This window comes from Eucyclogobius newberryi, unplaced genomic scaffold (genome assembly GCF_026437365.1).
Source record: "Eucyclogobius newberryi isolate DKJ021-1_F unplaced genomic scaffold, fEucNew1.0.hap1 SCAF_4, whole genome shotgun sequence".
Classification (NCBI taxonomy): domain Eukaryota; kingdom Metazoa; phylum Chordata; class Actinopteri; order Gobiiformes; family Gobiidae; genus Eucyclogobius; species Eucyclogobius newberryi.
The window spans coordinates 29,665,247-29,685,336 of record NW_027316056.1 but is presented as its reverse complement, the minus strand read 5'-3'; the positions used below and the strand labels follow the sequence as shown (position 1 = coordinate 29,685,336).

Below are 20,090 nucleotides of genomic sequence, written 5' to 3'. Positions count from 1 at the left end.
TCTCAGCCCCAGTCCCTCTCTCTCAGTCCCTCTGCCTCAGTCCCTCTGCCTCAGTCCCTCTCTCAGCCCCTCACTGCCCCTGCACAAGGCTTATTGCTGTACACATGGGCATGCCACGTGTTGCTGCGCAGCCAATGGTGGCGCAGGACGCAAACAGCTGACAGTGGACAACAACAGCTTGTGCTCCTGTGTCCTGCAGGTGGTGTAGAGTCCAGGCGCTGCTGACGGAGTCGTCCACGGCGGACAGGGCCGACCCTGTTCTGTCTACCATGTTCACGTCTCACTCTTGCGGTAAATAGAGGGCAGCTGGCTGTGAGCGGAGCAGCACCGACAGGCCGAGCCGAGCAGCCATGGCTCCGTCCCTGATCCGCGCCTGCCGCAGTCTGGCGCTCTCGACGTGGCTGCTGTCGTTTTGTTTCGTCCACTTGCTGTGCTTGGACTTCACCGTGGCCGAGAAGGAGGAGTGGTACACCGCGTTTGTTGAACTCACGTATAACGACCCTACCACCGCGGAGGTGAAGACCGACAAGACGGAGTGCGGTCGTTACGGGGAGCAGTCTCCAAAGAAGGAGAGCAGCGGAGTGGTGCTCATGCCCAGCCTGCCGCAGGACAGACAGGGCTGCGACCCCAACGCCAGGTTCCCGCCTGTGGCCCCGCGCAGCGCCGCCTGGGTGGCGCTCATCGCTGCAGGGAACTGTACTTATCAAGAGAAGATCCGAAATGCGGCCAGCAACAATGCAACTGCGGTGATTGTGTACAGCGTGAGCTCAGGCAGCCCCAACGACACCATCACCATGTCCCACCCAGGTAAGGCACGTGAGTGTTGGACATGGCTAAGGCCCACCTCACTGTGTGACAGATCCATGTTACCCACCAGGGTCAGTCCTAGTCCTACTGTTGAATAGACCTAGTTCTACAAGTGTCAAGGCTTTGGGGCTGCAGGGCTCCATCTGGCACTGCACAGGCCTACACTAAATGTCTACTGTAGATCTGAGGTGGTGCACTGTGACTGTGCAGAGCCTTCCTCATCATCACCCTGATTTAACCTGTACATGACACTTGTAGGCCACTCAGACTCAACCTGACCACACAGGTTCAGCTTACTTCTAAGTACACGGGTGCTTTGTAGGTCAGTAGTGCCTCTGTCCTCCACTTAAATCATGACGAAACATCCCCACAACACTCGTCACTTCGTATTAGACAGTTTCCACATTAGCTGCAGATTCAGTTTTGGGGCGCCCCTGACTCAACTACACAAAGGAAAGATCATCTTATTGCAATATTGATAAGTTCAGTCAAACATGGAATACAAACTTTTGTTACAAACACAGGTCTATATTAGTCATGCACAATTGCGTTAAATAATCTATGCGTTTTCCAAGTTTACGCTGGCAGAGGCGCATCCTAACATCACCCAGAGCAAGAAAGCCAAGATATTTTGAAGATATTCCCCGCTGTGTGTCATGATGGCCACAAAGATATTAAAAAACACTCTATTTTAAACAATGGGCTGTAATTTTCAACATAAAATAGTAATAGTACTTTCTTTACTTCTTTTATTACTCTTATAAACTTTCTCTCACACTAAAGCTCAAGGTTTTCTAAAACTGATCAGGAAATGTCCAATTTTATCCCATTTATGTGATTTCGTTCAGTATCGATACTTGTTCTGATGAGTATCTAGTTTCGATACTAGATTTGCAATCGATGCGTATCCGATTTTCGCCACTTTTGACGACCCGATTATAAGTACAAAGAGATGACACAGAGTCAAAATAGTCATGTATAGTAAAGCAACAGAATCGATTCATCGGTGTGGCCGGGATGTCACTGAATGAGACGTATCCACAAGATATCGATTTCGATCAGATTCAACCCTCTCCTTTTTAACCGCCTGGAACCATGGCTCCTCCTCCCTCGCACCAGTTCAGCAGCGTTTGTCTTTCCCCGACACACAGCTCCTATTTTAGCTGCCTCTATTTTGGTCGCCCCGGCTGCGTCACCCAGAACAGTGGAACAGATAAGATCCCGGCTTAGGGAAATCGTTCATGCCTTACTGCCCTTTTCTTCATTTCCTCCAAGATGGCCTCAAGTTTGTTTTCCCCACAAGGACTTAGCGTTGAGATGCTAATGCAATTATTAATCCTATAAGACCATCAAAAGTACCGCTGTGGACCTTGATGACAGGATATTATTAAGCGACACTGAATCACTGAATCTCGTTATCAGATTCAGGTCAAGATTATTTGATTAATCCAGGGGTGTCCAAACCTTTTTCCAGAGGGCCGCATTTTGAAACTTAGAGGGCCACACATTAATATTAGGTTGGTATAACATCAACTGAAATGCTTCAATTTTTCCAATTTTACCGTAAAAAGTAGTACTTTTTGATGTTTGGGCCAATTTAATAGGAAGCCAGAGGGCCAAGAAAAATTGGTCTGAGGGCCGCATTTGACCCCCGGGCCATAGTTTGGACACCCCAGGATTAATCAGTAATCGTGATCATAAAAACTTAAGTTGAAAAGAAAATTGTAAAAGTGACCATTTTAGAAGCAAATAGTCATTTCAATTCAATCTATACTCCAAAAAAGTAAGTCTAAAAAGTTATGTGTCAAATCAAACATAATCACATACTTGATACATGCTAATCTGTTAGACAATAAAAACTAAATTGGATTGAATGTCTTGGTGTCAATAATATGGAATAGTTTTTGAATTGTGATGTTTCTTCTCACAATTACAGCGACATTAGACTCTGAGGAGACCAATGGCACAGATACGCAGCCACATCCGACGCCTCTGTCAGTCAGCTAGTGTTGTCGCCTGTGAGAAGTGACCGAATAAAGTGCCATAAAATGCAACTTTGAGAACTGGCCAGTCCAGAAATGTTCCTGTAAAGAATATAAAAGTCCTTCCTGTACATGATTTACTCTGAAGCGAGGACAGAGATACTGACTCCGACCACCAGGGGTCAATAGTAGATATTAGCGCTAACCAATTGGCCCTATGACCATTTGTGATCAAACTTACACTACTAATATGCGCTTATTTACTGTTACATATTGGGTCAAAGTTGGGTTAAAGCACGTGTTTAAGACCAATCCCGTCGCTCGGATCACATCACGTACCGTTCACTCTCCGCAGGGATACAGCAGAGTCTTTGCTTTACAACAATTCAATAATCAATTAGCGCAAAGTGGACAGGAAGCTACAGCTGGATAATCACTGGCCGTCACGCATGAAAACCTGTGTGCTCAGTGATTTATCCACCTGTAACCCGCTCTCTCCGTCGTGCAATCGTTACGAATGAAATGAATATGAGTGTAAGTGAAGAGGTACCCGGAACTAGCCGTGCACGCTACCGTGAAAAGAGCCGGTTAGTCGATTGCAAACATTTTATTTAAAAAGACATGAATTCAAAATGACGTGTGTCCTCATTCTAGCCTCGACAAAAAAGTACTTTCTCAGCGGGCTAATTATGAACAGTACAGAAGTGATTGTTTGGAGTATCCATGATTACGTATGTTTTGGACTATAATTCGCACATTTTTTCATAGTTTGGGTGCGACTTATATGTGATATTATTTGTTATTTTCACACTGGCAACCACAAGAGGGCGCTCTAGGCTCTGAGCGACGCAGAAGAAGAATCTGCACTTCCTCTACCTCTGAAGTTTGTGGAGTTGTTTAGAAGTGACACAGAGGAAGAAGAATTCAATGGATTTAGTGATTTGGGGTAAAACTGATGCTTTGGTAAACTTGTTAGCATGTTCTTTATGCTATAGTTATCTGAATAACTGTTAATATGTTGCGTTAACATACCAGACACTTACCACAGTTCTGTCTGTGCCTCATGTAGCTGAAGGTGTTAGCGTTAGCATACGTACACCTATTCACATGTTCTCTAATCTGTTATCATTTGAAATTGCATTTCAATATTAAATGTCTGTTCTTGTTCTTGGATTGTATCAAATACATTTCCCCCAAAAATGCGACTTATACTCCAGTGCGACTTCTATATGTTTTTTTCTGCTCTATTATGCATTTTTTGACCGGTGCGACTTATAGTCCGGAAAATTGTCGATATTCAGTTACAGCTTGTTTGTCATTGCGTCCTCGCTGTGGGAACAAATGCTTTCAGTTACGGACTCGCTCATCGTTGTTGGCACGTTCCTCGCATTGTTACGAAGACCGAAGCCTGGACGCATTACACCCAGTTTTAGCGGACCATCGAGACGCGCTGACATCAGTCGGCCCATTACCATCTGTTTGCTCTCCAAACACGCGCTTCTGTTCCCCTCAACTCTGGTCGAAATCCTTGTTTGCTTTATTTACGCGAGCCTGCCAACGCCGCGACGCAATGTAAACGCCGCGGAGACGCTGCTGAGTTTAATATTCCGCTGTTTATTTTATTCTGTTTAACTCCACATATGATTATCTGAGTCTCTTTAACGTGCCCGGTGTGATTGCATAAGCAGACGCACAGGCCCTGTGACAAAGCAGCTGTGCAGACTTTGCGCCACCACGGGCCAGTTACATAAAAGAATTTATGAGCATGACAACATCCAGAGTGCGTCCCGAGAAATGGCAGTGTGCCGGGAGCAGCGGAGGCAATCGTGGAGGAGCTTTGTACGGGAAGTGCTCTGGCCAGTGACCTGCGACGTGAAGAGAAGCAACACGGGGGGATTTACGACCTAATGTAGAGAAAGCCACGAAGAAGAGACGAGAGCATGATGTAACTGTGGTTTGTAGACATATTGACAAGCCCTTATGATGGCAGGAGTACTCAAGCTCTAATTACAGGACGCAAGCATTTGTTTAGGAAATAAAACAGGACTGGGGTAATGTCTTTCAACAGAAATGCTTCTCCTAACTTCATTTTTTACGTTTCTGAATAGTCTTATCAATCGTCTCGAACGCAATTTCTAACTCTTGAGGTTTGCTTGCCTGGAAAGTCAAGAATGATATCGCTCAGTGTTTTTAGACAGATCTTTTATCCGTCTGGTCAGTGTTTTCGTCTCAAAGAGTTCAGATGGGCAGGTCAGTCAGTCAGTCGGGAGAAAAGAAGGGCAAACAATATCACTGGGGCAGAAAAAACGTTCTGCGGAATCAACAAGCGAAGCACAAAACGTTGTCAATTTTCTTCTGAATTATAAATGACCAAGGAGCTCCAGCTTTGTTTCACACGTGTCATGGAAAATTAAGAAATCTGACTGCACGATATTGTCCGCACTGGAGGACAGAGTGACCAGACTCTCGGTGTGTATTCTGGATCAGGCTTGAGTATCTTCTGAGAACATTTGTTTTAATCTACTTCATGGGCTTCGTACATTTCGTTGCTAACAGTTTTGTTATTCACTTGCACTGGATTATAATGGAGATTTGCAGATTAATGGGCAGCTGCGGCTCAGTGGTAGAGAGGTTGGCCGTTCACGCTGCTGTTGTGTCCTTTGGCAAGACACCTCAGCGTACCTACCTTGGCTCCAGCGTTTGTGTACACGATTGTAATACTCCAAGACCTTGACAATAAAGTAGTATCAAGTATGTCTGAGAACGTGAACAATAACTTCCTCTTTTACGTTTATGATTGAACTTTTGTCTTATAATGTGATGGATAAAGATGAGTTAAAATGTGCAAAATTTACTGTCTTATCGCTCAGAAATATTAGCCGGAGATCAATAGAGCACTTAGAATCATCTTTGGCATCAACTGGACTTCAGAACTATCATGTAGCTGAGCCTCAAAACTCCTGCCATGGACACAGCAGGGGAAAAGGCAATCGTAATGAAGTGGATGACACAAGCACTGGACTGACATAACGAGTGACTTTAGGAACCGAATGTAGAAATGGACAAATACGACACACTTTGGACCAGTTGGGATATTTACGCCAGATTACACGATTCTGTAAATGTTGTTAAAGTGGGACAAAAGTGTCAAATTGACCCTCATGATTGTTTGTTGTATAAAATCTCCCCTCACATTAAAATACCGACCCCAAGTTCTCAGTTCAGGGATTTGGCCATTACTACCGTGAACATCCCGTACAAATGTTATTTGTTCTTCTTTCCGACGACATTTGATAGCTCTAAATGAGTTTGTGTGAGAGTGGCTTTGTTGTGCAGGTCAGGCAGAGCAACAGATGGTTCCTGACAGGAAGCTCTGTCACACACAGTGAGGCTTAAGCTGGGCCTAAGCTCCCTCTGCCCCTCACAGGAGATGACTCAGAGCACACTGAACACAAACCGAGGCACTACAGTCAATGCTTCAAGAAAGTGAGAAGAATACAGTAGAATGGAGGACGGGTCAACAGCCCTCAGGACAAAAAATTCTCTTGTCTTACTCTAAAACTCACGCTTATTCCGCTCTGTTGTTTCGGTGATAATATAAAATGAAATACAAACACATTCAGTATATGCTTCATACGCAGGGCCTAAGTTAATGTTCAACCAGCGACCTCACCTTCATGTCCAGATTGAGACTTTTGCTGTAATTGTCCCTGTATGTTCTGTGTATGTTCTGTGCATGTTCTGTAGGGACCGGTGACATGGTGGCCATCATGATCACAGAGCACAAAGGCCTGGAGCTGGTGGCCTTACTTGAGCGGAACATCGTGGTCTCGGTGCACATCACCATAGGAACCCGCAACCTGCAGAAGTACGTCAGCAGGACATCGGTGGTCTTCGTCTCCATCTCCTTCATCGTCCTCATGATCATCTCCCTGGCCTGGCTCGTCTTCTACTACATCCAGAGGTTCCGCTACGCCAACGCACGGGACCGAAACCAGGTATTCTGGAGTTGAATATGTTAAACTTCCGTGAGGGTCCGGGTTTGGTTCTCTGTTAGCTCCTTGTTAGCTCCCCCTTTCTTTCTGTAAATAAATGATGTAACATTGCTAGCACACTGGCTGGATGGCTAGCAAAGAACTCCTGACTTTGCGATGGAGATCTTTGCGAGCTACTACCGCCCTAACTTCTGATCTAAGGGTCGGCAGTTCGAATCCCGCTCCCGACATTAACATCCTGGTAGAGCGGTCAGATCCACTGACCCACAGGTTGAAGGTTCGATCGCAGTTGCTTCAGGTGAATACTGCCGTTGTGTCCTTGGGCAAGACTCTTAACCCGCCTCGCCCCCAGTGTCTGTGTACAACTGGTGTGTGGATGTGTGTGTGACTTTGTGACTGGCTCCTGGGAAAGTGTTTGGAGTGGCTTGAAAGTAGAAAAGCACTACATAAAAGTGACCATTTATATAACTGTGACCAATGTAATAATCTAAACCAATTCAAGTAATACTGTGTACAATACTGTTAAGTTAGACATGTAATTTGGCTGCATCAGATTAAAAGATAACGTTCAATACCCAAAATGACATTGGAAAGTATTATTTCTGACCCATGACATAATAGCAGAGTGTCTGGATGGAAATGTGTGTGACAGAGAGCAGATCTGGGCTGACAGCTGGAGAACACGGAGCAGGCGATGAACCATCACAAAGCCAACAGCCAACAGTCAATACTTACTTTAGCCTCTTTATGATGAGTACCGCCTCTGACGAGTCTCTTAATGTCCCTGATGCCACTCCTGCATGATGGGAGCGGCAAAGCATTTTGTCTTACGTCAGCTGTATGATACAATATAACAGACAAGCACAATGTATCTATTCAAATATGTAGGTGGAGCTGAAATGAGAGTAAATGTGTACGAGAGTTAGAGCAGAGCAAAAACACCTGGCCTTTATTCTCAAGTCATGAAGTTGTTCAGCAGCATTTCTTCTACACCTGCAACTACATTAAGAGACATCCTTGTGAAATACGTAGTTGATTACTGACTGAGAAAACAATTTCATTAATATCAATGTATGGAAATAGCAGCTGATTTATAGACAGTGTATCAGGCTCTATTGGTTTAAAAATGTGTTTATTTAGGATACAGTCGCTTTGCAATAGGCCGATAAGAGAACAGACAGGCCATGTTTACGTGTGATTGCATTTTAGCAGCTAGGCGCTAACTAAAGTGAAAGAAAGTGTCATAAGGGACACATTTACAACACTCACTGAGCAGAAAAGCTTCCTCTCAGATCTCAGTTCTTCATAATTAAAGATGTATTGTAATCCTGACTCCAAACGATTGTCCGCTGTTAGAACATAATCCTTTATGTTCACAGCCTTCTCTCTTCTCCACATCCACGCTTTGATCAAAATAAACCGTGTTGCTGTTGTTGCTGGTGTGATCTGTGCTGAAGTCAGTTGCCTCACTTTTTACAAAACCATATCAGTTTCTAACTTCACTTTTTAGTGCACTTTCTAGCTTTGTTGTTGTCTTTGTGTTTGATTCTCATCTTTTCCACCTGTTTTATTCCGGGGCAGAAGATAAATGTGATCTGTGAGTTGGGGCTGCAGTCACATCAGATTTAAGTCACATTTAGTTCCACATGTTTGGCCTGGGTCGCATTCTTCTAAAAACAGATTCGGGCCGTTCACAGCGTCATAAAAAAAAATCTGATTCGGGTCACATTTGGGCAAAATAATCCGATTGGACCTGCAGTGTGAACGAAGCCACATGATCTCTTTATTTTTGTGTATTTCCAGAGACGCTTGGGAGACGCGGCCAAAAAAGCCATATGCAAGCTTCAAACACGCACCATCAGGAAAGGAGACAAGGTAATGTTGACGTGGTGTTACTGCGTCTAGCTCAAGATTTATTTACTTCGGTTGCTAAGGCCTGAGTGTTTTGTTTCACCTTTTAGGAGACAGAGTCTGATTTCGACAACTGTGCAGTTTGCATAGAGGGCTATAAGCCAAATGATGTGGTGCGGGTGTTACCTTGCAAGTAAGACGCACCAGACGGAATCTGATGAACCGTACAAAAATGGTTAAATTCTCACAATTTTTTATTTCTTTTTTCCCTGTTTCTTCAGACATGTTTTTCATAAGCACTGTGTGGACCCCTGGCTACAAGACCACCGAACATGTCCTATGTGTAAGATGAACATCCTCAAAGCTTTAGGGGTGAGTGGGATACAGTATTATAGTACATGTATTTATGTAGGTTCAAGAATGACTATTGTGCAGGGAGTTTGGAGACTAGATAAGCATTGCCCCATCCCAGCATTTAGAGATAATGATTTGTTCTGTAAAATATCTGTCCCTGGGGCCAAGGCACTGGTGGTGCATTATGATTAGGGCTGAGGATCACACAGGGTCCGGCTGAGGCTCACACGGGGTCCGGCTGAGGATCACACGGGGTCCGGCTGAGGATCACACGGGGTCCGGCTGAGGATCACACGGGGTCCGGCTGAGGATCACACGGGGTCCGGCCGAGGATCACACGGAGTCCGGCTGAGGATCACACGGGGTCCGGCTGAGGATCACACGGGGTCCGGCTGAGGATCACACGGGGTCCGGCTGAGGATCACACGGCGTCCGGCTGAGGATCACACGGGGTCCGGCTGAGGATCACACGGGGTCCGGCTGATGATCACACGGGGTCCCTCACTATTTGATACCTTAAACCAGACCTGCCCATTTGCAGCCAAATGGAAAGAGTAACAATGAAAGATAATTGTTTAATTGTTTTTGTGTCTGCACATGTCCTTTTATAAAGACTACATGAAATGAATGAAATAATAGATCAAATAGTTGTGATTCTGGGACAGGGTGGTGGTTCTGAGGCATGATGATACATAAGGGGCATGAAAGGTGGAGCAGTAAATGATAACTGGCAGGAAGTAGAATGTTTTATCCTGTTTGATATCGCGCTTCATTCCAGTTTTGACCACGCAACGTGCTCATGCTGGACGTTGGTCTGTATGTGTCCCCAGCTCAGCCCGGACTGCTCAGACGAGGCTCCTCCAGACTACGACACATCAGTGGGGGGGCCGCCGACCAACGCCATCACGGGGGCCAGCGATATCACGGTGAACGAGAGCTCCGTGGTGCTTGACGCCGAGGGAAGGGCAGTGGGTCTGCAGCAGTTTCAGCCAGACGGAGGAACACCGCCACAGGCTGAGGGACACGTCATAGCCAGCAGTGAGTATACAACCGATGCTAAATGTAGCGGTTTACTCCCATCCAACAAGAATAATCAATTAAAGGGGACATATTATGCAAAATCAACTTTTAATCTTGTTATGATGGTGTTTCCGCATCATTAATCTACTCAAAGTTGCATTTTGATTGATTCCTGCTTGTTTGAATAATCCTGTATTGTCCTGCAACTGTGCTTCTGTGCTCAGAAAGTTCCTATTTTCACCTACCCCCTATCCCCGCCCACATCCCAGAACTTAGTTGAGATCCTTTGAAAGATTAAGACTCTGATACATGTTGGGTTCTGACATGTGACGTACTGTAGTCAATAATAAAAACATTTAAATGAAAATCTGCTGCTCGTTGCGATGAAACGTTTCCATGGAGACGGCAGGGCTTATCAGACCTGCACTTTGCAACAGGAAGTCAATGGACCTGTTTTTATTTTTAAGCCAATATTGATCAAAGTCGCAGTGCACAATGAACGAAATGCAAAATGGTGATTTAATTATGTTGCAGCTCAATATTAAGTACTGGGGAAAAGCTCAATACGTCTTTTATTTATGTATAATTTGCAGAGAAACAAAATGGATGGACTACAAAGTGTACAGACTGACGCTGAGGGCCATGTGACATCCACATGACATTTCTTTTTATCCTTTAATGTATTATTGCTCATTTGAAAATATTTACAAACCAAAAATTTAGCGTAGTTATTCAAAAAGTGTATGTCTTCAAAAGCGACTCGACTACAGAGAATAAATGGGACACTACAACTATTTGTAGTTAGGAATGTCACCAGATAACATTTTAGTGTTGCGATTATTGTAAGAACTATTTTTGACAATTATTGAGACTGTGACACAACAACAGCAAAATATTTAAGTTTCTTTAATTTCCATTGTCAAACATTTTGCTCTTCCTCAAGTTTGTGACCAACGTTATGAAACTTAAAGACAAAATAAAGTTAAATGTGACAAAACAGCCGGATAAAAAGTTATTTACATTCAGGTATATTCTTTGGACGTTAGATTGAACTAAAATACTTGATTGGCTTCTAAAATTGTCACTTTGTCAATAGTATTGTGATTTTTTGGTTTCTTACGATTATATTGTGACCAGAATAATTATCGATTAACCTAATAATTGCGACATCCTTTGGTAGTACAACACTGTAAATAATAAACTAGCTGCTTTTATCCTTTTTCTTTTCTTTTCTTTTTTTTTTTGCATTTTAGCATAGAGTTTACGCATTTGTTCTTGCAGTGATTCATTCCGATCTGTTCTGCCCGGTGCAGCTGTGGAAAGAATGCGTTGCTCGTCTAACTCGAAGCGTCCTGTGGCCCCGTTTGAAAGTAAACTTGTATTTTCCTGTTTTTACTACCCATGTGATTAGGTCCTGCAGGCGCTTGAACATTTGACTGATTCCATCTGTGCTCTCTGTCTGCTCTGCTTGACAAGCCACTATTAGCTGCGCCATAAAAGCCAATAATCTGATAATCTGGAGTCTGCTAATTACAAAATCAACTTGTTCGACGATTAAGGGCTGGACCGAGATCATAACAGACTTACGCACAATGGATAAAGTGACCTCTGGACTCAACTTGAAAATAAACCAGATTTAAATACAATCTACTAAATGTGATTATTTAGAACTTAATATGCTCTAACTCTAGTTATTTTTTGGATGCCACTCCCTTATTTTGTAATTTTGTTCCTTTACGTATCTTGAGTTGACTCTGGTCCTGATCTTTTTTTAATTGAATTTTATTTGATTTATTTTTAATTTAATTTAATTTAATTTATTTAATTTAATTAGCTTATTTATGATTGACCACAGCCACTCGTTACAGCACGTTACAAAGGATTCACGCTGACCAGATCGAAGCCGGGACTAAACATTAGAACAGTGTAGGACTAATGTCTGAACCACACCTCCAAAACCCTGATTTCGACAGGTCTAATGACTTAAAGTGCCTCCTACAGGTCGGACGACTTATTGAACTAAAATGCAATTGTAAACTTGTAAAACATTTAGCCCAGAATATCAAATTTTATAGGTTTATAATTTCACTTCCTGTTTGTGATTGATGACATCACACCAGTGTTGGGAAAATTCACTTTCTTCATGAACTAGTTCAGTTCATAGTTCACACATTTTAAAATGAACTAGTTCAGTTCATAATTCATCATTTTGAACTAAGTTTACAGCTCCAAAAAATTAACTAGCTCAGTTCTTTTTTTCCAATATTATGCTATAATGTTTCTAAATGATTTCCACAGCCCAAATACAACCACAGGCCGCAATTATTTCATTAGTTTAATGCTGAAAGTATGTGTCAGATTTCATCTTCATATCCAATTGTGAATCCTTCCCCAGGATTTACATTCACACTGAAGGGACAGACTTCCCCAGAGGCAAAGTTTGCACAGAAATGCAGATTGTTCCTATCCTCACCGACCTTATCATAAAACTCACGTAGAATGAACGCGTTCACATTATCGTTCGTCGGCAGTAATACAGTGCGTTCAGTTCACGTTCACCAAAATTATGAACGCGTTCATTGAACGAAAGTTCATGAACGCGTTCAGGCACAACACTGCATCACACTGTCATCAAAATTACCCAGCAAACCGTGGGCTAAAACTCTTCTAGAATCACAATCTATTTTATGTGATATGATATTAAAAATATATGAGTTTATGACTTTATTTTGTTGTATAAATGTTTAGAATGTCAAAAAAGTTGTTTAAATTAGGCATAAACTTTGACTGGAATGAGTGTCCCTAGTGTGATGTCACTTCCTGTCATTTTTCTACAGATTTATTTTTACTTTTCTCCACAAATACCTACTCAATTGTAAACGTACAATCGTAAACGTACAATTTATATGTACAACGGGTATAAATACACCACATAAAGTCAAAATTAGACCATCGTAAAAGTAATACATATAAAAATACAAGTAACATGTATTTCTGAGTCTTTTCTTTCTGAGATCTCGCTGAACGTTCATCGCCGTGTCATGTTAAGAACCATTACAACCAAAAAAGAAGAAAAGCTTTAAATAATGCGGTCCGCTCTGCTAAAAACTGTGAACTTTGACCTGCCTTGTTTTTTAGGCTCTTTACAAATTTAAACTTAAACTTCACATAAACTGTAAACCGAGCCCTCGGAATCATCCACGGCCGCTCTGGTCTGGTCACGCTCAAACGCTTCCTCCCACAAGCCGTCACAAGCTTGAACAGTGCCCTTTGAACTCTAAACCGGCACTTTAACTATTTTTCAACCTTAATTCATCTTGGCAAGCTAAAATTCAACTCATTTTAGCTTGCTTATTTCTGTGTCAAAATGTTTCTCGGCACTTTGTAACTTGTGTCCATTGATGGTTTCTGAACGTTTTAGTGTGCGCGCTTTGCCATTTGTAGTTCGAAAACCACACTGTAAATGACGTGCAAAAAGCTCAGATAAACAAATATCTAAACCGGGATTGAACCAAGTCTATAAGAAGACCAAACCAGCTCAAACGCAGGACTAGAAAAAGCCGTCTTTCGACCGACTTGACACATTCCTTTGTGTGAAAATCACTGGATTAGCCCGACTTGACACTGTCCCAGTTGCTGTATTTGTGCCTGCTCCAGTTCTGTGTTCTCTCAGCTCTGGTTACTGTCGTTTGGAGAGAGTAAGATGAGCTCAACAAGGGAAAGAAAACGTGAAAGAAGTTGTGCCAAAATCTTGTGTTTCAGCCTGTCCGAGGTTTCATGGTACATACCAGGACTATTGAGAGTTCCCGTGCCTCCGATGGGCCTCGTCCTCATCCACAGTGCATCTTAGTGAATGTTTTAAGATAAGATAAGATAAGATATGATAAGGTAAGATAATCCTTTATTGTCCACACATGGGGAAATTTCATTGATACAACGCAGGAAGATACAGAGGAAAAGAACAGATAACAGATTATAGGAAGTTTAAAAAACACTCTTAATAGGAGAACTCTTATAAACAAAAACTCCTATAGACAAAACCTCTCATTTCCCAACAAGGGATGGAGGGGAACATGAGGATGTCCGCCGGGATAACGTGACGATCTCCGGGTAAGACGATGGTTTCCCCCTCAGTTTCATGAGTTCCTCCTTTGGAACAGGAAGTATAGTTCCTGAACTGGGGTGACGGTCTCGCCACAACCGCATGTTCCTTTGTATAAATGCGCACCGGCGCCGTTCCGTACGGCGGCGGTGGCCGGGGGGCGCGGTGGGGCCGGCGGGGCTAGCTCGGAGCTAGCGCACATCACGACGACACGACGAAAAACACTCAATAATCCAGCCGAACAAAGTCAAATACAAGTTGAATTAAAGCGATTCCAGCACGTGTCCCGATCGTACAACTAAAGTAGATTTTTTTTTTTACAAAATACAAAAGATAAAGCACAATAAGTGTGAAAAAAGAGCGGAGCGTGCACCTTTTAGTTATAATATTTTTTTACATCCTCAAACTGCGTCTGACAGGTCGGACGACTCATTGAACTAAAATACAGTCAAGATAAATATATTTTGAATTTGGCAAAAAAATATTCAAATTTGATCACAGAATAGCACCATTTTTAGGTTTATAATTTCACTTCCTGTTTGTAATTGATGACCTCACACTGGGAAATTATCCGGGAAACACAAACAAACTCCCTTTTTTTTTAATTTGACGAATAAAAATATGTGAGTCACTTTTATTTTGTTGAATTCATGTTTAGAGGGTCAAAAGTGTTGTTTCTTTGTGTACATTTTGCATGAACTTAGACTGGAATTGAGTGTTCCGATTGTGATGTCACTTCCTGTCATTTTTTACCAATTTTTTGTTATGTTTTCTCCACAAACACCTACTCGATTGGTCCAAAACCATAATGTATATGTACAACAGGTACAAATACACCAAATAAAGTCCAAATTAGACCATCGTACAAACCTGTCATGGGCACTTTAAGTTCTTGCACTGCATTCTCTCCATCGCTCGTCTTCGTTCACCGAAAAGACCTCCGTTTTCCCCGCGCGACTTCGAAACGCGCGGCAACAGGCGGGCATTGCTCTGACGTCTAATTAAAATGTAAATCAGGCGTGATCCGTCGAACGCGGGGCACTAATGGGCTTTACAAAGACGTTGGCACTGACAGACGTTTAGCGTCTCTCTCCTCCTGCGCGTGTCTTTAGTCTGAGTAATGAGCGCTGCTGCCTGGACACCACTGAAGCATCATTCTTCCTGAGCACTGTCGCGCCAAAACAGGTCGGCTTTCTTTTTTCCTTTGTCGAGGAGTGTGTTTGTTTGTTTGTTTGTTTGTTTGTTTGTGTGTGTCTGTCTCTCTGTCTCTGTCTGTCTCTCTCTCTCTCTGTCTGTCCGTCTGTCTGTCTGTCTGTCTGTCTCTCTGTCTCTCTGTCTGTCTCTCTGTCTCTGTCTGTCTGTCTCTCTCTCTCTCTGTCTGTCTCTCTCTCTGTCTGTCTATCTGTCTGTCTATCTGTCTCTCTGTCTGTCTTTCTCTCTGTCTCTGTCCATCACTCTGTCTGTCTCGCTGTCTGTTTTTGTAGTGGAGATAATTGCAAACATTTTCATTCCTTTCTTTAATGATAAAAGTCTGTTTTTGTCTTTTATTAAATTGTATTTTTCTTACTTAAAACCCCCAGTTCACAACCAGCAGCAAGCAAGCTGTGGGCTGTTGTATTGTTTTGTGCCAGGGGCAGTGAGGGCATGGGTGCAACGCAGCGGGTTAAGCGTCGCCCATCAAAGGACTGGTACAAAAGGAGGTTCAGTCCTGTCGTGTGCAAATGGAAACTTGGACAAATAAGAGCTGGACAATAGTAATTAGAGCAGGTATCTGTGCTTTCTGCTCCACTGAACTGTGCTTTTCATATGGTTTGAGGTGTCCTTTTTGACACACTGCCTAAAGGTTTTGAGTTCAAGTCTTGGTTTCGACAAAATTACAACAAAATTATACACATAAAAAGTCTAGAGACATTGAGAAATTGATTGACTAAAAATCAGGTCAAATATTTATATATTTATATTAATATTTATATCAAAATCACCACATTTCACGTTTTAATAGTGTCAAAATCTGAGCGAAATACTTTTACTGTGAACGTTTCAAATTCTTCTAAACATGTACTTTGATTTGACTTTGACTTTTGCTCGAGTACGTTTACATATCCCCCTGTATCTATAGTTGTAGTACTTCTTCCACCGCTGGTTATATCTCATTCCAAATGCATTCCATTTAGACTCTGAGCAGTATTTTTGGTAAAGCATTGATTATATTGAGTCCTCAGTTGGAAACTATTTGACAGTCACACCCACGCAAAGGAAAACTTTTCCACCCCTGCCTTTCCCAACCACCCAAGTTACTTCTGCAAGTCACCGACAATCCAGCTGCATCCTGTGTGTACATGTATTATTTTTACATTATAAAGTATGGTATATGTTGGGGGGGGGGGATCCTACTGAAATTGAGAAGGTTTTGCAGTGGAAAATGACGGGTGGGATGGGTGCTGTTTACACTGGAGATAATGTGGTGTTTGACTGTGTGTTTGCTCAGGTGCGCACCACACAGCCCTGAGCAGCGGGTCGGACTCTTCCCTCACGGTGGGAGTGTGCATGTCCGACGTGGAGCTGACGGAGCAGGAGTGCGCGGGGGCCAAAACCTAAAACAAAACAGCCAAACCCGTCCATTCATCCATCCTTCTACCCCTCCATCCTTCCATCCACGCTGCTGCGCCGTAACGGACCGCTGCGTGCGTTTCCAAAGACTGGAGAAAGGAGCGTGTCCCCCGTCACTGACTCAAAAGACATCGCCGTTCCGTGGCACATTGTGGACACGCAATCCCTCCTGGCATCGTCTTTATACTTCCTTTTCCCCCCCTTAATTTCCACCAGCCGATTCTTAAACGTTTCCGATCATTCCGACGACGCGGTGCGAAACGGACGCGTTACAGAAACTGCCACCGGCGGTTTTTGGCACATCGTTCTCCAGAGTATTTCGGGTTTTAACGGTTATCCTCCAAACTGTACCCCCCTCATTCTTGACAATCAGATTTCAAGTGATGTCGCCCACTGGCCTTCTGAAGCTGCTCTTTGTGGGACCGGTCGGTGTGCGCGGGGGGCCCCCTCGACGACCCGGTTTGCGTGGACTCTCGCTGCTTGATCAGATTCGCCTGCTCCCGTGGAAGGGCACTGTTCTTGAAGGTCAGCCAGTATAAATATTAGTGAAGTACCCTCCTCCCTCCCTCCCTACCCCCCATTGGACTGCCTAGACTTAATAGCACAAGAACTACAAAAAGGAATGCTTTAAGGGAATGTCGGAGCGCGTTTTTAAAAAATAAATATGTTTACAGAGTTCAGGTTGGATCCAGAGTTTAAGCATCAGTCTTGTCCGATCGTTATACTTGGCACTATAGCTACATGATGCATCACTGCCACCTGTTGGTCACGAGTGGAAATCGTGGCCGTTACATCCCGTTGTAGAGCATGCGTTATTCTATCGACGTGACGACCCCGCCGCGAGGGGCTCGTCCGGCGTGGCGGTTTACCTCCCCCCGTTGCCGTTGTCGTGTCGGAGCATGCCGTCCGTGTCGCTCAGATGTGACGAAAGCCGTTACTGTGTGGTGTATCCATGGTGACGCTATGACAGCATGAAATCTGAATTGGTGTCGAGAAAATTTATGCAAGGTGAAAGTGACTCGTGGGCCGTGGAAAACTATGCAAAGGTGAAGCCCCGAATTCAAATCGAATAAATCTACGCATTGGACCCTTTAAAAGTTGTGGGTTTCAGAATGGAGGCAAAGGTGAAGTGGAATATAATGTGATTTTCAGTGGAGAAACCGCGATTAGCTGCAGAATACCACAAACAATGAAAGATCTAAGTGTTTTTGGTGAATGAAAACCACTCCAGGTGCACAAGAGTGACATCAGAGCCTGGTTTTAAGAAAAAATGTTAAAATGTTAGGGTTTTTTAGCATTATTTGTTCATTTAGTTGTTGATCGAACGACTAAAAATACAGATTTGGCTTGTTGATGACCCCACAATGGTTTTTACTTACTTTTCCCATCCTCTGTTTGAAAAAGGCAAACCGAACATCCAAAACCTCTGCTTATTTTGTTTGTTTTAAATGCTTATCTGCTGTCTGTCAATCATAGAAAACGCGTTATGCTCGACTTCTCTTTGCCTCCAGTCCATTCTGAACATTCGGACGACGGCGCATTGCAAACGGACGATGCGGACGTTAGGAATGCGTGCTGAAAATGCCAAAAACTAAATTTTCCAATTCCAATATTTCGTAAAATGGGTCTTATTTCCTGTCACCAAATTTCCAAAGCGCGCGGTGCAAAAGGAACGACGTAAAGCTTAGTACTTTTCCCCTTTGTCGACGGGCCCCGCGTCCCCCCGTGTGCGTGTGGTCAGCAGGATCTGGTGCGTGTCGCGTACATTCCTACAGCAGAAGCGCAGCAGAGCGAGCCAGAGGTGCCATCTGCTGCCAGTCACTCTTTCCGTTAGATCACGTGGGCACCCGGGGGCCGCTCTGTGACTGCTTACTTACGATGTTTGGAAGAACACAGGACGAAGCGCAGAACCGCCCTCGGAAACAGTTCATCTTTGCAGCTTTACACAGGGATTCTACAATAGGGTGACCAGACTTTCAAACTTTAAAAACCGGGACACACATGGGTTGGGATGGTAGTAATGAAACTGTAAAACGTGCACGTAATTAAGTACATGTTGATGGAATCTGAGAGACTTTTGTGTTCTGGTTATTCTAAAGACAGATTTTCTCTATTTTGGCTAAAGAGGCAACAATGTATTCCCCTGTTTACTGTCGGCGGGGATCACAGAGATCAAAAACTGGGACAAATTAATGGTTTTGGACACATCTGCAGGGACGAGGGACGCAAGACTCAACACTGGGACTGTCCCGGGTAAATGGGGACGTCTGATCACCCTATTCTACAATGATGTTGTATCACAGTCTAAAATAAGATTCATTTGACCTGGTTTTGACATCTTCTCAGTCCGCACGAAACATCGTTGTGACTTTGTTTCGTTTTTATTTACAATTTGATATTCACCCACACAATTGTGAATATTGATAGTATCGCGTTCAACCAGGAACCGCGATTGTCTTGGTTCGGCCCCAAGTTTGGGGCCCATTTAGTTTGGTCTCGTTCTGGTCCTGGTTTAGTCCTGGTTTAGTCCCTTATCTGATGTGGTGAAGTGTGAACACATCCTAAACAACAACAATATCTTTTGTCAATTTTCAGTTCATGACATTTAAAAACACCACACAATAATATCCGTCTGAATTTTTTTGAAAATTTGAAAAACCTGTCCTAAAGTCATCAGCAGATTTATCTATTACAAGTAAGGGAGATCTTCAGCACAAAATTGTACCCGCACACGTTGCCGCTAACACTTTCTAAAACGCATATACCGTGTCTTTCAAAGAGTACCATTGCCGTTGGTCGTACCGCTCGACTGTTTCCAACGAGACACTTGTCACCAGTTCAATGAATGTAGCCTACATTTTGCACAATATTGTCCAGTTTGCTGCAAATACCAAATTCGTACAGGAATATTCTTGTAGTGTTTGCACAATAGCCCGCCGTTGCCGTCCAAGGATTTTGTAAAGAGTGACACTTCTTTATAGTCGGTTGGAACCCTTGTCTTGCACTTTACCCCTTTGTGATGGAAGGTGGAGGGCTCTGACTCCGGATGTACATAAGTGAGGGTGACGTGACGTACTCTATACTCACAGCTTCGCTCTTTTGTATTGCATAAGTGTGTGAGCCGTGTCTGCACGTGTTTGTTACTCATAAAATGTTTTTTCCAAGTTTGATAAATGTGTTGTGATTCATTTTTCACTTTGCCCACTCGCGGTGAAACGCGATTTGTCAGAGTATGTATTTGTCGAGAAGAAGGAATTGGTTATAAGCTAAGATAAGCCTTTATTTGTCCCACAATGGGGAAATTCCAGTGTTGCAACACAAAGTAGGTACAGAAGTAAATCATATAAAACAGATAACTTATAAAAACAC

General features: G+C 43.3%; 1 protein-coding gene across 1 annotated transcript; it reads left to right on the top strand.

Annotated features, from left to right (window-relative positions):
- Positions 1–97: 97 nt before the first annotated feature.
- rnf150a (ring finger protein 150a) lies at positions 98–19,895 on the top strand. Its single transcript, XM_072463099.1, has 7 exons — positions 98–807; positions 6,537–6,787; positions 8,588–8,659; positions 8,746–8,828; positions 8,917–9,007; positions 9,820–10,027; positions 16,600–19,895. The coding sequence occupies exons 1-7, from the start codon at positions 351–353 to the stop codon at positions 16,707–16,709; spliced, it is 1,272 nt and encodes a 423-aa protein (XP_072319200.1). The 5' UTR covers positions 98–350; the 3' UTR covers positions 16,710–19,895.
- Positions 19,896–20,090: the final 195 nt, after the last annotated feature.

Excerpts from the sequence above, each read along its gene's own strand:
- rnf150a (XM_072463099.1), top strand. The coding sequence starts at position 351 with ATGGCTCCGTCCCTGATCCGCGCCTGCCGCAGTCTGGCGCTCTCGACG. Across the intron at positions 6,788-8,587 it reads ACGCACGGGACCGAAACCAG|AGACGCTTGGGAGACGCGGC; the intron begins GTATTCTGGAGT and ends GTGTATTTCCAG. Across the intron at positions 8,660-8,745 it reads CCATCAGGAAAGGAGACAAG|GAGACAGAGTCTGATTTCGA; the intron begins GTAATGTTGACG and ends TTCACCTTTTAG.